At 33.9% G+C, this 15,676-nt stretch overlaps 2 protein-coding genes across 6 annotated transcripts; both read right to left on the minus strand.

Annotated features, from left to right (window-relative positions):
- Positions 1 to 4,319: 4,319 nt before the first annotated feature.
- Positions 4,320 to 8,650, minus strand: LOC146958482 (serine/arginine-rich splicing factor RS40-like). 3 transcript variants are annotated; one of them, XM_085740004.1, is made up of 7 exons: positions 8,563 to 8,650; positions 7,520 to 7,630; positions 6,292 to 6,597; positions 5,952 to 6,064; positions 5,619 to 5,857; positions 4,682 to 5,350; positions 4,320 to 4,567 (listed from the first exon to the last, which is right to left on the minus strand). In XM_085740004.1, exons 4-7 carry the CDS (start codon positions 6,045 to 6,047, stop codon positions 4,537 to 4,539), a joined length of 1,035 nt encoding a protein of 344 aa, XP_085596130.1. In that variant the 5' UTR covers positions 6,048 to 6,064; positions 6,292 to 6,597; positions 7,520 to 7,630; positions 8,563 to 8,650; the 3' UTR covers positions 4,320 to 4,536. The 3 variants fall into 3 exon arrangements, with proteins under 3 accessions (XP_085596130.1, XP_085596131.1, XP_085596129.1); XM_085740005.1 differs by lacking the exon at positions 6,292 to 6,597 and adding an exon at positions 7,685 to 7,698; XM_085740003.1 differs by lacking the exon at positions 6,292 to 6,597.
- A 2,219-nt stretch (positions 8,651 to 10,869) lies between these two features.
- LOC146958483 (TraB family protein) lies at positions 10,870 to 13,919 on the minus strand. 3 transcript variants are annotated; one of them, XM_085740007.1, is made up of 7 exons: positions 13,492 to 13,919; positions 13,027 to 13,139; positions 12,741 to 12,829; positions 12,581 to 12,655; positions 12,289 to 12,396; positions 11,528 to 11,623; positions 10,870 to 11,412 (listed from the first exon to the last, which is right to left on the minus strand). In XM_085740007.1, exons 1-7 carry the CDS (start codon positions 13,875 to 13,877, stop codon positions 11,137 to 11,139), a joined length of 1,143 nt encoding a protein of 380 aa, XP_085596133.1. In that variant the 5' UTR covers positions 13,878 to 13,919; the 3' UTR covers positions 10,870 to 11,136. The 3 variants fall into 3 exon arrangements, with proteins under 3 accessions (XP_085596133.1, XP_085596132.1, XP_085596134.1); XM_085740006.1 differs by having other exon boundaries at positions 11,528 to 11,629; XM_085740008.1 differs by lacking the exon at positions 11,528 to 11,623 and having other exon boundaries at positions 10,892 to 11,412.
- Between the last annotated feature and the right edge of the window lie 1,757 nt (positions 13,920 to 15,676).

The raw sequence follows: 15,676 nt of genomic DNA on the forward strand, positions 1-15,676 counted from the left end.
GAAACTTCCATTGTTTGAAAAGTGGACGAAACAGGATGAATTATAAATTTTAGGAGCCCTCACCTTAGAAGTCGCCTTAAAAGAACTTCAACATGTTGAATTCTCAACTTGATTCAATCAATATATGGTTATTTTGGCATTGTTCATGAGTAGCACCAACATGTGTGGTTCTTTTAAATGAGTACCTTCGTTCATAAGTCCTTAAAGTTAATACACCTTCGTAGTACCATAAACAACATAAAATCAATACAATACAATGCGCAAAGTCACACACATTTATATATCATCAGAAAACAACCCAAAATATCTTTTACTCCCTCCATTCTTATTTATAAGAAACAATTAACTTTTTATATTCATTTAATAATTGATGTATCTCATCTAAAATATAAACTGGATACATCACGACTAAAAGTTTTGGTTTGGTGGGTCACATTCAAAACGTGTTTGGTTCGAATGTCTCTAGTCTTTCTCTTGTGGAGGAGAGGTTTATCTCTTGGCATCAACCTCCTTTGGAGTTTTTGACACTTGATGTTGATAGTAGTGTGGTTTCTGATTACGGTCTTGGTGGATTTCGCAGTCTTATTAGGGATCATAATGAGATTTTCTTGCATTGGTTCTTTGGTTATGGCAATATATGGTGTACTAATGTTTTTTATTTTTTTTATTTATCAAAGTTTGCTTCTATGTTGGTTGCTGGGATCCAAGAATATAGTTTATCATTGAGACTCGGTCGTACCATACAATATTTAGTTGGTTCATGATACTTCAATTGTTCATCGTAAGTATGGGAACTTGATTTGTGCAATCATGAAGCTAATATTAAGGGATTATAATGTGACCATGTGTCATCTTACAATGTAACATTGTAATATTACAATGCGACATGTTCGTGGGATATGGTTTGCATAAAATGTTTTTACGTTGTAAGTTTAGTTGGGATTTCTCCTTTATCACGCAAAGCTTCATGTGGTGATGATGGTGGGATTATTCACAATTACTTTGGCTCTTTTAGTAGAGATCCTAGTTCTCGTTTGCTCTATATCCTCCACAGTCCACGTGGAGCTGTGGGACTCTTCAAGAGCTATTAAAAATTTAAGGATTTGTTAAAGAGTGTTCTGAGACACTCTTTAAGGATTCTATATTGAAAGACTGTTTATTAAAAAAAATTAATACTTCAGATTTTAATGTATTTGATACTAGATAAATTTTCATAAAAACATACTCCTATTTAAGATCCTTGCCTCAGGAACACTGATTAGTATTTCTCAAAATTTAAAAACAGTGTAAGACTGTAAGTAATGGTTGTTAGTTTGTTCATCCTTATTTATCTCGTCTCTCGTACTCGTAACTTCACCCATGATGAGGCAGATATGTTAATGTAACATCTTTCGTGAAAGCCAAGTAGGTATATGGAGACTTTAGGCAGATATGTTCTCTCCTTGATAATTGCCTTTTAGATTGTATGTTCTTAATTTGTTTATTTCCTTGCCTTTGCTAGATGACATTGTTGTATTGATTTTATGAGAAATGAACACTCTTTTAGCAACATTTTATATGACATTCACTCTTCTATTGGATGAAATTTATGTAGGTCTCACTTTTTTTATATGTGATTCATTTGAATGTTAAAAAGAGAATGTTGATAAGTTATGTTATTGTTTCTTTCCCGTTTATGCTTAAAAAATAAACATATTGCACGTATCTCAAATTCATCACCCAAAACTATCCAGCAAAGGTTTGAGCTAGACACGGGGCATTATAATCTTGTTATCATGCTTACAACCTTAAATTAAAGTAAAAAAGGTTTAGGATTTTCGGTTCAATTTTCTTTATGCTTAAATGTAGTTTTGAACTTTATATTTATTTTTTATTTCTTAAAAATGGAGTTTTGATCTTCTTATTTTAAAAAATCAGTATTTTGGTCTCTCATTTTTGGATTTTGATCATGGCTTAAATATATTTTCCGGCCTTTATCTTTTACTGAAAATTCATTTTGGTTATTTTTCCTCTTTTTAAATTGTTTTAGTCATTTATCTTTTTTCTAAATCGTTTTAATCCGTTATCTTGTTAAAAGGGTGATGTTTTAGTCCTTATTTTCATTCGTTGGTATGCCAAAAAGACTAAAATATCATCCTTTTAAAAATATGAAGGACTAAAACGATTTAGAAAAAGAAGGATAAAGAACTAAAACGATTTAGAAAAAAGATAAAGGACCAAAACAAATTTTTAATAAAAAATAAAACGATTTTTTTTATTTTTTTTTTAAATAGAAATGCATTTAAGCCTTTTCTCTGTCCATTTGTTTTTCAATTGATAAGAGTAAAACATGGGTGGATATGAAGGGATGTTTCATCATCTATATTGTATTCTTGAGATTTGATTAGGAGAGGAAGATAACTTGCTTCATATATGATTGCCATCATTTGAGAATGAACATTGGCAAATTATTCGTTTGTAGCTTATAAATCATGAGTAGGAGATGACGCATAAATTTTTGTACTTAGCCTTCTATATGTGGTAGCTAAATTATAAGAATATGATAGAATGGAGAGCGGATATTATTGAGCACTAGTATTTCATTTGGAGATTATTGAGCACTAGTATTTTCAGTTAGCCAATTGAATACTTCTATTAGCTCAAACGAAGTTTCCTAGCACCTCTAGACTTAAGTTGGGAAAACAAAAAAAGCTTGGAAAATATTTTTTGAAACTGGGTCGATCTTCTTCTACATGGTTAAAGTGTCGACCATATAACACTCTTATTAGGACGATGGGGCTAAAATCGTTAAACAAGGATTAGTGTTCCCTAGTAGGAGTAGTAGTTCTTATCATTAGGAGGATTTTGTAACAAAAAAGTTCTCTTATGTCAATCTCTCTTCATATATAGGAATCTATATTTTTTTTTTCTTATTGGATTCATGCGTAATATCCAAATTCAACTTCAGATGTTTTCTGAGGTGGAGGAGGTAGTCTACAACATGCATATTTGTTTCTTTGAAATTATTAGGAGATTCTTGGGAGTTTTTTTTTGTGAAAATCCCTCTGCATATATTAGTAACCTTTGTATAGAATAACACAAACTGCATAAATAGAATTGATAACGGTACGGATTAATGTGACCTTGAGGAGTTCTGATATACATAATTTTATTTGTTAGCAGATCAATGGTTTTACTTTGTTCAAATCAGATTTGAAACAAACCTTTAGAAGTCAAACCGTGCAATCTTCGTCTAGCAATTCTAGACGGTGATTGCCCGTTTTGGTGACTTCTGAGGATTTATCTCCATTCGTGGACTGATTCAGCTACCCAAGCTTTCTCTAAATCTGGCTGATTCAGACCTGTTCATACAGATTATCTATCATACAAAACGAGTGAATCATCAACTTCGTCCCTGAATTTTCATGGATCGGCCAACTTCGTCCCTCAATTATGCGAAATATCAATTTAATCCCTGAATTTGTTAAATGTCAATCAAGTTAATCGTTCTGCTCAAACGGAGCGTTAACGGGGCTGACGTGGTCGTTAACCTCTCACATGTCAGACGCCACGTAGGCAGGGACTAATATGGCCGATAATAACAAACATTTCGAAGGACTAAATTGAGTGATTTGCAGAAAATGTTTTGGTTTTCTTCCCAAATGACTCTTTTCTTCCCCAACGGCTCTTTCTTCCCCAATTGTATAAAATTGGAACCCTAATTACACAATCTGCAATCAACACTCTAAAATCACCAAAATTTCCTCCAATAATAAGTGGTCCAGTTCTGCCCCAATTCAAAAAACTTCAAACCCTAATTTTTTCGTATTGAATATGAAAGCCAAAATCCTCAAAATTTCTTAAAGCAAAACTATTGAAATTGAATCTCAAATGATGGGGGGTGGGAATATGGGAAAAAACAGTTATGAAAGTCGACCTTCATCTTCAAGCTCCAAGTTTAACGGTGTTGTGAGAGTGCTTGAATGTTGGTGTCCTAGAATTTGTGTTGTTAGAAAATCCAATACTTCAAAAAACCCAGGAAGGTCATTCTATGCCTGCCCTCTGCCAAAGGTTTGTTTAACTAATGAAAAGAGGTTGAAGATGATTGAGAAATGTAATCTTTCTGTAATAATATTACCATCAAAATAGTCCTTGAATTATTTCTCTATCTATCAAATAGATCCCTACGTTATATTAAAAAACCATCAAATAAGTCCCTGAATTGAGTCTAGCCCCTTGTGCTAGACTCAATTCCAATAGGTAGAATGCCTACACTTAAAAGCCATTACCTAGAATGCTTCAAGGGCACACGACATGACAACTACACAAGTTCGATAATATTCATGGAAGATATAGTACCACTATTAAGAAAAAATTCTACAACATTAAACTGAGAGTATGGAGCTATCTAAATGAATGGACACAAAAACTGTCAAACCAAGTTTCGAAGCTTTGTCGACTCTACACTAAAGCATTTTGCTGAAACTAAATTTAGTCCTGTAACGACCATGTTATACAATCTGTTGGCCCTTCAGGCTTTTTCATCAACGACTGAAATCATTCTTCTGCAGGGGGTGACTGGCTCTGACTGCAACATCACAAATATGCACAATTAAAATAGCGACCATATCAAACAAATGTAAAGAATGCAGGAAAGAATAAACAAAAACTCCAACCAATAAATAAAAAAATGTCTGCAAACCTGCGATATTGTTCATTCATGGGACTTTCAGGACCACCATAGTTGGGACTGTCCCTGGGTTCCGGCATAGTATTTGGGCTCCCTCCATAATCATTGTATGGGCTGGGGTTCCCTTTTGCATCAGGACTAGGGCTCCCTCTAGAACCATTGAATGGGCTGGGGTTTCTTTTTGCATCAGGACTACGCCTCCGGTCATGGCCATTGTCGGGGCTATCCTTCACAGTACCATAAGGACTAGGGTCAGATCCATGACCTTTTTGAGGTTCTATCCTCTCTCCTTCTTCAAGACTATGGGACCGAGATCTCCGCCGCTCTTTGTGATAAGGACTGCGGCTGGTGTCGCGAACAGCCTCAGCACCATCCCTCTCCCTTCTGTAAGGACTAGGGTTTCTGCGCCCATAAGCAGGACTACCTCGCTCCCTTCGATGGGGGCTTCTACTACGGCTGTTGCCACGCCCATAGTCAGGGCTGCTCCTCTCCCTCTTATATGGACTAGGCCCACGACCATAATCAGGACTACCCCTTTCTCGACGATAGGGACTGGGTGATCGCCTTCCATCACGGCTTCTGTCACGTTGACGATCACGGCCTCTATCTGGACTATGTCCATTTCGCCTATCATCATCTCTAGCAGCAAATTCAACTGAAATAACCCGATCCATCAACTTGCTGCAAATTAGGATTTGAGAAGTCTGGTTATCATTCAGGTTGTAAGACAATTACAAAACCTTAACAAGAAGATAAAACTGCCTAGAACTTAAAAACTTTGGCATCCATAATGATAATACAATATTCGGCCATGCAAACCGACAAGAGGACAAATGGATGAATGCATAAATATTGGCCAAACCCCAAATCCACCTGAAGTTGATAATAATCAAGTAATAATGACAGACAGTTTCAAAGGAAGGGAAAATATTGACCAATAAACAATTACCTGTTATTTGTAGCTTCCAGTGCTTTGCAAGCATCATCTTCTGATTCATACTGAACAAACGCAAAATTCTTTCTGATCCTCACACTGACTATCTTACCATATGGCTCAAAGTGCCTCTCCAAGTCCCTTGTTCTGGTCTGGTATGTATCAAAATTAATTACAAATAAGGTCTTTGATGGTCTCGCATTAGCTGAAGATCTTTTTGGACGCTCAGCAGGCCTTCTGACACCACGTTCTTGCTGCAGCACAATACACCCAATGAAGATAAAACATAATCAGCCACAACAACAACATTATAGCTTCAGCATTCTAGTGGAAAAAATAATGCCTTACCTTCGTCCATTCAACACGAAGTCTGCGCCCCTTTCGACCATATTCTATCCGATCAAGAGCACGGATTGCAGCCTCAGCATCTCTCTCATCTTCCATATAGATAAAAGCAAATCCTGCACAGCACCAAAAAATAATCTCAACTTTATATTAACATTTATCATAAAACTGAGAAAAGAAAATTCAGTCAAACAGTCCAATCAAGAAACACTTCACTTGTAATGTGGCAACTGACCCTTCTGCTATGCACAAACACAATACTAACAACTTGGAAATTAAATAAAATTTTGGTAAACCTCTTCATTTCTATAAACTAATTTGACCAACAGAATTAGTAACAGACCTTGGATAATAAACAAAGTGGTGTCAAGAACAAGAATCCAAAAGTGTAGGTCTCATGGTGGGTCAGTGGAAAGTGAGTGCCTTCTCCATTCATTCAGCTGCCTCTGCTGTGAGGTTTATTTATCATGTCCAAAAGTGGAGTGGCAAAAGGCACGAAAATTGAAAGGCAAATGTGACTGAGGAATACGTAGAGGTTTGCCATTGCGGATCAAATTGAATGATTCAAAGATGTGCATCACAGGCAGGAATCGGATTTCTGAAAAGCCCATCCATTAGCTTGGGAGTAAATGGATATGCAAAGATAATCCTGCGCCAAATAAAATGTTGAGTATGGGGGTTGATGCTTCATAAAAACATGATTTTTGACTTAAAATATCTTGAACCCCCCACAAATGCTCAACAAGGTGCTATACACCAAGGTCCAACTCTGGTCACTGAATCACCAATCTTCTATGATACATTGCAGTTGCTGACCCGCGGGAGGGTGGCTCCAAATGTCGGATAAAGACTCTGATGCTGCACCGTGACTGCTGGATGTCTTAAAGGTCTACTCGCAGATGTGAAAAACCATAGAGATAGGAGTTCGGGTTTGCTCCATTTATCTACCCACCATTTATCGCCCATTTATGATAGAGATAGATGCAAATGATAAATTAGTGGGGTCCACTTATTAAATTAAGTCCCACTAATTTATAACTTGTGTTTATTTATCTTATACATGGACAGAATAAATGGAGGTAGATAAATGGACCAAATCCGGACTCTAGAGATAGAGGTACTTTCTTTGTCAAGTGTTTTCAGTTCTCATGTTGAAACACTTAAATTTCAAATCAAATTAATTTATTATTTTAAACAGCAGTGGCATGTTACAAGGACAATTCTCATGAGACCCTGTCCCACTGTAAACCATCCTGAAAGTCCCTAGAGAATGCAAGTCATATAGTTTCTATTCAACTACTGAATTCAATAATATGGAAATTGATTCAGTCCACATTCCCCAAGTAAAAAAACTCTGTTTCTTAAATTGATTCAGTCTACTTCCGAGTCAGCAATCTGGTGTAAAACTCATGTACAACTATAAACTTTTCTGTTAGGAAATTATATAATCTAGTCAATTCAAGGATAACACATAGTAAGTTATTAAAACTCAACCTTTTAAGCATCCATTTTAAAATGTACAAACAAATAGATAATTATCAAATTGTGAAAAAACCAAAACAAAACCTTACCAGCCTTCATATCCACCCTATCAACCTTCCCGTATCTTCTAAAAAGCCGCTCCAGCTCAGACTCCCGGCAATCATATTCAAAATTTCCGCAGAAAATAGCTTTCATTTTCACTGAACACAGGTTAACAAACATTCAAAAATAAACACCAAGCTAGGCATACATACATGGATGAGCATAACTACATAAATCCCTGTTTGGATAACCAACTTATTTGCAGCTTATAGCACAAGCACTTAACAGAGCTTATAAGCTATTCCTATAGCACAAGATAGAATAAAGTTAATTCTTTTTTGTTACAAAGTTAAATGGTTTTTGTATAAGCCAAAAGCATTTTCATAAGTTCTCCGAAACAGTCTCCCAAAACTTATAAGACTAGATAAGCTCAACAAAATCAATTCAAAGAGACCTTAACCATCAAACTAAGAAAAATCATTTTTTTGAGTCTTCAATTAAAAGACAAAAACAAACCCCTTGAAGCTTCAATACATGTATATAAAGTAAAAGAAAAAAAATTAAACTAATACAATTATCATACATCATTGTTATGAGTCTTCTACTCAAAAAACTAAATTGTTGTATAAGCCAAAAGCGTTTCCATAAGTTCTCCCAAACAGAACAGTCAGACAAAACGTAAACCACTAAATAAGCTCAAATAGGTCAATCCAAACGGACCCTAATTATCAAACATTCAAACTAAGAAAAAAAAAATCATTTTTTATGAGTCTTCTACTAAAAAAACACAGACAAACAAACCCCTCGAAGCTTAAATTCATGTTTATCAGCTAAAAGAAGAAAAAATAAACTAATACAATTATCAAATACTATTATCATACATCATTTATATGAAAATTAAGCATTCCAATTACACGTTCTAAATGAAAAATTTAACACTAACAACTATAAAAATCAACAGGGAGAACAAAAGTTATAAATCTCAGATCTAGGTTTTTGGTGTAAAAAAAAAAAACAATGTTGAATGAAAAAGTGAGAATGAAACAAGAGATTTTTGATTGAATTGGGAAGAGAGATGAATTGTGCGAACCTTGAAAGAGAGTTCGGTAGGAACCCTAGGCGGAGAAGAGAAGAGGAGAGGAGAGAAATTCACAGATATTTCTCGGGTTTTGACCAACAAAGATTGTAATGAATCGTACCATATATTTGTATGGATTGTCTTTTTCCTGGTTTTGCTTAGGTGCCCTTCTACTCTTAAGTTTTACCTGCTAGTCCTTTTGTTACTTTTTTTTTTTTTTTTTCCAATTTAATTTTCTTTGTAAATGGATAGAAATTCGTCTTAAGATGAATAAGTGGGAGAGTTTTAGGGTTCAAATTTGGTCCCTACTTATTATTACATTGTTTATACCAGTTGAATTATGCTCACATAGACTTTTCTAATTCAATCTAAAACCGACAAAACATAAAAAAAAAAAATATGGCCTTGAATTTGGGAGGTTTTGGATTCGAACTTCACTAATTTCATTGTAGGGAGATAAATGTAAATATATATCTTTATAAATATTATTTGAGTCTCAAGGTTTTCTTTATTTTAGACCAAGACATCATCCCATCACCTTAAATTTTTCTCCTAATAAATGATCAAATTAATCTCTTCTGTGTTTTTTTTAAGGAATCTCTTCTATGTTTTTATTTTGAATTTTGAAAATATATAGTAAAACGCACCAAATTAATTTCTCACTTACTTGAACAAAAATATGTCTCTGATTAATTATTTCTACTCTTTCAAATCTCAGTAAATTATCATTGATATTCGTCTCTGTCTTTTCGATCAATACATCTCTCATGTATTATGGTCTCTCATTGTATTTCTTACTCATCCTAAAAGACTCAAATTAGTTCATCTTTGGACAAAATTTTTTGTATACACACAATAAATATTGGAAATCAAGAGTTGCTTTATCAATGACAACTTTAAAATGTTAATATGAAGATGAAGATTGACAACATCATAAGGTGGCATGTCACTGCCGCATCATCATTTGAATAAGACATGATAGCAACCAATAACTCAAATATGAACATAAGTAATAAAGGGACTAATTTTTCCTTTATAAAAATGATAGAGAGTAATTTAAGTGTTATTTTTATCAATAATTAAATTTAGCCGTAAGTAAATTGTGAAGGGCCAAATTACATCTTTAGTCTATTTTTTTACACTTTTTGTTTGTTGCCCTAGGTATCCCCCATTAGGAAGCCAGAGACTAATCATTTGAGGTAAGAAGGTATTCTTAAGGGGCTAATAATTTCCATATGCACCAATCAATGATCTCGAACCCGTTATCACATACATAAGGGCTTAATTATCTTCAAACTTTGTCATATTATTGAATTATTTTGCACTTTATTATTATCAACTGAAGTCATCAACGAATCCTATAACGTAACATAGTTGGACAGATATTTGATTCCACGAAATGTATAGACCAATTTATCATGTTATACAGGTATGCAGGTAGCCATTAGCACGATAGAGCTAGTTCAGTACGAACTTTTATTGGGTTGGGCTACAAAAAGATTAAAATTTAGATAGTTACTTTACATGCTCTATGCATTATTGCAAAAATCCCTCAAAACACTCATCAAAACATATCTTCCAATAAGTTTTATGAGCAATCTATCAGAAGATAGGTTTCGATAGGTTGAGTAACTAAGAGGATCTCGTCAACAATCCACTAAAATTCACGTGTAAATTTAGTCCAGGCCTTACGTTTTATTGGCCTTTCAAACTTGACCGGTCGGACTAGTCATTATTCAGCTTGATAAATGATATGTACTACTACTCTACTTACAAATTATTATTACATTACATACTGCAGCTAACTCAATCATGACAACAAATCAGCATTACATTCTGCAGCTAACACATTTTTTCATGAAAGAACCAAACACATTGAATTGGACTGCCACATTGTTAGAGACAAGATTCAATCTTGTATGCTACACTTTTTCCTATCCCTTCCGGATATTAATTAAACCACAAACTCTTACTAAACCTCTTCATCATGGTCCTTTTTCCTTTTTCTCATATATATGTTTGTGTGTGAGAGTTGGCTCCCATTTCATCAATTAGAATATTCATCTCTGTAAATTTTTCAATCAATATATGATGAATCTCAGTTACAAGTTCTCTTTCATATTCATATGAGAAATTACAATATGGAGTATTCTCTTTTACACCAAGAGGGGTGAATGAATCTACCAATATCATGTGACAGTATTAGGCCGACGTGTTCCCAATATCATCGAATGAGAAATGTAAATCTTTATATAAATCTCAGCTTTTCGAGAGATTAATCAATGGCTGGAGTTTACTAAAGAAATGTACCTGTATCACTTTCACTGACTAGAGGTTAATATTGATGATAAAGAAACTTTTACTACATTTGTATATATGGATCAATGATAAGTATTACTTACACATAACCTTCCTAGAGCTAAAAAGAATACATCTTATAAAGATCCCTTTCTTCCTAAAAATCACTAACCGGCTTTTTGTGAGTAATGATGTTCATTGTACAACTAAGAACTCATCGTTTATATCTGTGATTTCTGACAAAAATGAAAAATATAAGGCCCCTTATATGTTCCACCATTTATCTAGTCAAAAAGAAAATGTTCCACCATTTATGAATTCATATAAGGCCCATAAGACAATGCCAATCACCGTGTCCCTCACTAAACTCTTGACTAGGTCATCGATCCAGCCATTAGAAGCCCCATCATTTGAATTTTTCCCAGCAAGGTCTCGAAATCTCAAATTCCCTGTATCAGCTAACAGTGCATATATTACACCATTCATGTGGCCTTTTCCAATCACACCTACCACCCTTTTACAGTTATTCACAGCCTTGCTCCGCTTCAGAGACCATGCAAGATACTGCAGAACAAGCAAAAAATACTATTGTTTACTTGGGAGTTGTAGCCTTGTAGGACTTGTCACACGCAAAAGGATATTACGATGCAATTTTTGAGTGAGAGGAAGAAAAACTTACAGTATCTCGTTCATGTATAAGAGGCGGCAATAGGGATGGATATGAAAAACTCAGCTGCTCATAAAGCTGAAGTGTACCATCATCTGAACTTGCTTTCTGCAACTAATACCAAGATTTGGCTCTTCAGTTTTTCAAATAACTACTACTAAAGCAAACTGTTGCATAGATTACACGAGAATCATAGATATTTATGCATCTCCCTGGTTGAGAGTTTTATATATAATATACATATAAACACTTTGAGTACCTTTAATTATGCATCTTACACACAACTTATAAAACATTTCACTATAACTGAATGGCTGGAATTAAATCAAAACTTATTTCAATACCCTTGGTCTGCGAACTGTTTAATCGGCCCAATTAATAAAGTACTCGGAAAGGGTTTATATGACATGAGCCGAGTAGAATCCGAATAGGCACAGGTTCCAAGGATTCCCAACGAAAACCGTAGCTTAGTAGGGTGCCCAGAGAGCGGAAATCTTAGCTAAATGGGGAAAAGGAATAGCATAAAAGGAAAGATCAAAACAAAGAAAACCTAAGCCACTTTGTTCAAAAAAAAAAAAAAACCTAAGCCACTCATTTAACCTAAACACAAAACACGGACCTTGAACATGGCACACTGCCGGTAGATATCCTAGACGCTCTACCCGGAACAGGACAAAATATCATTTTAAAAGGGGATCAAGCATATAAAAGCAGGACATGTAACATTAAAAATAGTAGTAATTGAGATTGACATTCTAGGCAAGAGAAGTAACCTCAAGCTTATTTGTAGAAATGTCTGATGAAGATGTTATTCCACGGATAACTATCGTCAATAAACTCAACTTCTGAGTCCAATTCAAAGCCTTCCATGCTCTCTGAAGCTACAAAACAGATTATATAGACTCCATTATCCTAAGATCATACAGAATACTTCAGCTGTTTTCAAAGAACATGCATATAATACTTCAGCTGTTTCCCATTGTTTCAAATTCCGTACATAAAAATCTGAAGCAGCTGTTGAACTAATTTATTTCCTTTAAAGAACACTATGGAATATGTACATACTGTGATTTCAATTGGCCTATCTCCCAAAACTAGTTGTGCGCCAACTTCCTCTGACACTTTTCGAGCAGCGCGGAACTGCATAATATTAATAGACATTTTTTATTTATGAAAACGAGTTCTACTACCAAAAGCTACAAATACAGAGAAGAGTTTGAATTACCTCATCTCCAAAAGGGCGGTCAATATTTGAAGATATCTTTGATGAAAAAGCAGCCAGGAGTAATCTCAATGCCAAAGCAGTTTGACCACCTGATATTTCGATCATAAAACAATAAACATGTTTCTCTTACAGATATTAAATAGACATCTCAAAACCAATTCATGGGTACAAAATAAATCTGTTTCACCCTTATCTTGATTTAGATTAAATGGAGTTTAATGTGTCTTTAAGATACTAGGATTCCCCTGAGAAAAAAGATAGATATGTAGAACAAAAATGTGCTTACCGAGGTTTATGCTACGGCCAATAGCTCCAAAAAAACCAGTCCCGCTCAAGGAAAACATAGTAGACCTTAATTGTTTGTCAAGCTGATCATCATCAGCATACATGATCCCAGCTCTGGAAATGAAATCTGCAACAATTGAAGTTATGATGCATATTGACAAATGAAAGTAACTGAGTCTTCAACAATTGAAGGTACCGTATAATGCATATTGACAAATGAAAACAACCGAAATATGCAATAATACAATACCCTATGATTTCAGTCGGAAAATAAAATTAGGAGCTATATATGGACAAAGGGAAGTTTTTCATATTCATATTAATTACAATAAATAGTACAAGCTGTATGATTTTTAAATTTGTTAATATATAGTAGCCACTAGCCTGAATAAGAAAATCTCAACATTAACTGGTATAATAATTTAGATTAAAATTCATGTTCTGAAAAGAAAATATTAGTACTTGCCTGCTTCTACATAGCTCAACAACCACATTATCTGGCTTCACAGCTTTTACTACGCGCTCAACCTCCATAGCTGACTCTTTAGAAACATGTGTAGTTCCAATCAACCAAATATACTCAGGTTCAACAAATTCATTCCTCCAAGAAGGAACAGGACCAAACCTCTTCTTCTGAACCAAAACCAAGCTACCATTGTCAGCCAAATCAAGCAACTCAGGGTAACATTCTTCTATAACAGCTCTAGATTCATCAGAAATCTCTAGCTTGTAGTTGAAGTCAGGTGGTGGAGGTTTGACTGAAACCTTTAAGGGTCTGAGAGATGTTTTTGAGAGGAAAAATGGATTGGTTGTGAAAATGGGGAAGGTTGATTTTATGATGGTGGAATCCATGGAATGAATGAGTAAGGTGATGATGGAATGGATTCTAAAGATATTGAAGTGAAAAGTGGGAGGACATTATATAAAACTTGTGACTCTGAATTTAGACTAACGTTCAACCAAGGAAAACCAATCATCTTATTTTAATTTGTAATAGTTTTTTCTGTCACATTTGTTCTTTGGAAAATTATACGGTGAAGTTTTTTGGTGAAGTTATCACTTTAGCATCAAAATTGTAGTGAGTAACACCCCACTGTTTGTACAGTGGCATCAAAAGTTCAGTCATCATAGTATCATCAATTCATCATATTAACAAGACGACACTTGATCTAATTCTATCATACCTTGTTTTAAGTGTAACATTTAAGACTATCACATAATATCATCAACTCTGTTTGCATGTTAAATATGCCAACGAAAAAAGAGTACATGTAAGTCCGAGATGTTGCAAGCATTACTAGATGAATTACTATTGATCAGTAATCAACAATTTAAAAATGAATCAAACATTAAGATTAAAATTAACTTTTCCAAAAAAGTCAGTTTCTTGACTGCAGCATAGAAGCTTCCTTGTTTATTATGTACCACTATGATTTTTGGACGTGATGGACCTTTTATATATATTTAAGTTTGGTTAGGATTTTCTAACTCATAAAAATTCTCTAAGACAACTCACAAGCACGCTAATGCATAAGTTTTTCATGAAATTTGTGGTTAAATATACAATCCTACCATCAATTAACTTTATCAACACCATTTTCATTTGGAAGTAAAGGTAATGTAACAAAAACCCCTATGATTGGGTTTTTTCTACATTACCCTCTCTTGTTTAGGGGGTATTTACCCCTTCGAGATATCAACCAATCAAAATGTAAAATACAAATGTAACATTAAATGTCAAATAAATGAGTCATTTTTTTCTATAAAAAAATGAATTTTAATAAGGTAACTTTTAATTTTTATTTAATTATATTTAGGTATACAATCTTAATTAATTTACACTATAGGGCTTGTAACAATTAAAATTTCACATCAAATTCAACCCATCATGGTTGTGTTTGGTAACACGAATAAGCTAGCTTATAGCTTGTTGGACTAGTTTATAAGTTTGTTTTGAAATAATAAGATGTGTTGGGTAAAAAGTTTTTTCCACTAGCTTATAGCGTTTTTTGAGAAGCTATTTCAAGTAGTTTTTGAGCTTATAGCTGGTAGTTTTTTATATTTTCTTCCAATTTTAACCCCATTAATTTAATTTAATTATTTTTTAATAAAACAACATTTTCATGGCTTAAAAAATAACGGCCAAGTTCATAGCTTATTTTTTAATAAAACAACTGTCACGTTTTCTTCTTTGAAAAAAAACTACCATGTTTTATTTTATTTTTTAACTAGTAATAGACCCGTGCGGTTACGCACGGGTCATGTAACATTGTGGTAATCATATAAAAAATAATTACTTTGTTAGTACTATCAAATGTTTTTATTTCATATATTATATATAAAAAAAATGTTAAATATTTGAATCGCGTATGTTGTGGATTTTATTTTCTTATGTACACGAAAACAAATTTTTATATACGCATATAATAAGAAAGTCAATAAAATAAATTTTTTAAAACTCATGATTATTTTCAAAATATCAACATCAATGTGGTGTTTCTATTAAATAACTTTTTATTTTATATGCAAAACACCGTTCAATTTTTTCACCGTACCCGTTGCAGATTTTATGTGATTTATCTGCAGAAAATAGAAATAATTTTTTATGTTAATATATGAGAAAGTTGATATGATAAACCGTACCCGTTGCA

This window comes from Medicago sativa, chromosome 1 (genome assembly GCF_051527215.1).
Source record: "Medicago sativa cultivar Bolivia chromosome 1, Bolivia_mono, whole genome shotgun sequence".
NCBI lineage: Eukaryota > Viridiplantae > Streptophyta > Magnoliopsida > Fabales > Fabaceae > Medicago > Medicago sativa.

What these genes read in the sequence shown, in the direction of transcription:
- LOC146958482 (XM_085740003.1), bottom strand. Translation starts at nt 7,625, where the DNA reads ATGAAAGCTATTTTCTGCGGAAATTTTGAATATGATTGCCGGGAGTCT. An exon ending in CTGGAAGCTACAAATAACAG is followed by an intron (nt 5,351 to 5,618) that starts GTAATTGTTTAT and finishes CCTAATTTGCAG; the next exon opens with CAAGTTGATGGATCGGGTTA. An exon ending in ATGAATGAACAATATCGCAG is followed by an intron (nt 4,568 to 4,681) that starts GTTTGCAGACAT and finishes GTGATGTTGCAG; the next exon opens with TCAGAGCCAGTCACCCCCTG.
- LOC146958483 (XM_085740006.1), bottom strand. Translation starts at nt 13,877, where the DNA reads ATGGATTCCACCATCATAAAATCAACCTTCCCCATTTTCACAACCAAT. An exon ending in ATAGGCCAATTGAAATCACA is followed by an intron (nt 12,397 to 12,580) that starts GTATGTACATAT and finishes TCTGTTTTGTAG; the next exon opens with CTTCAGAGAGCATGGAAGGC. An exon ending in TTTCTACAAATAAGCTTGAG is followed by an intron (nt 11,630 to 12,288) that starts GTTACTTCTCTT and finishes TCTTGGTATTAG; the next exon opens with TTGCAGAAAGCAAGTTCAGA.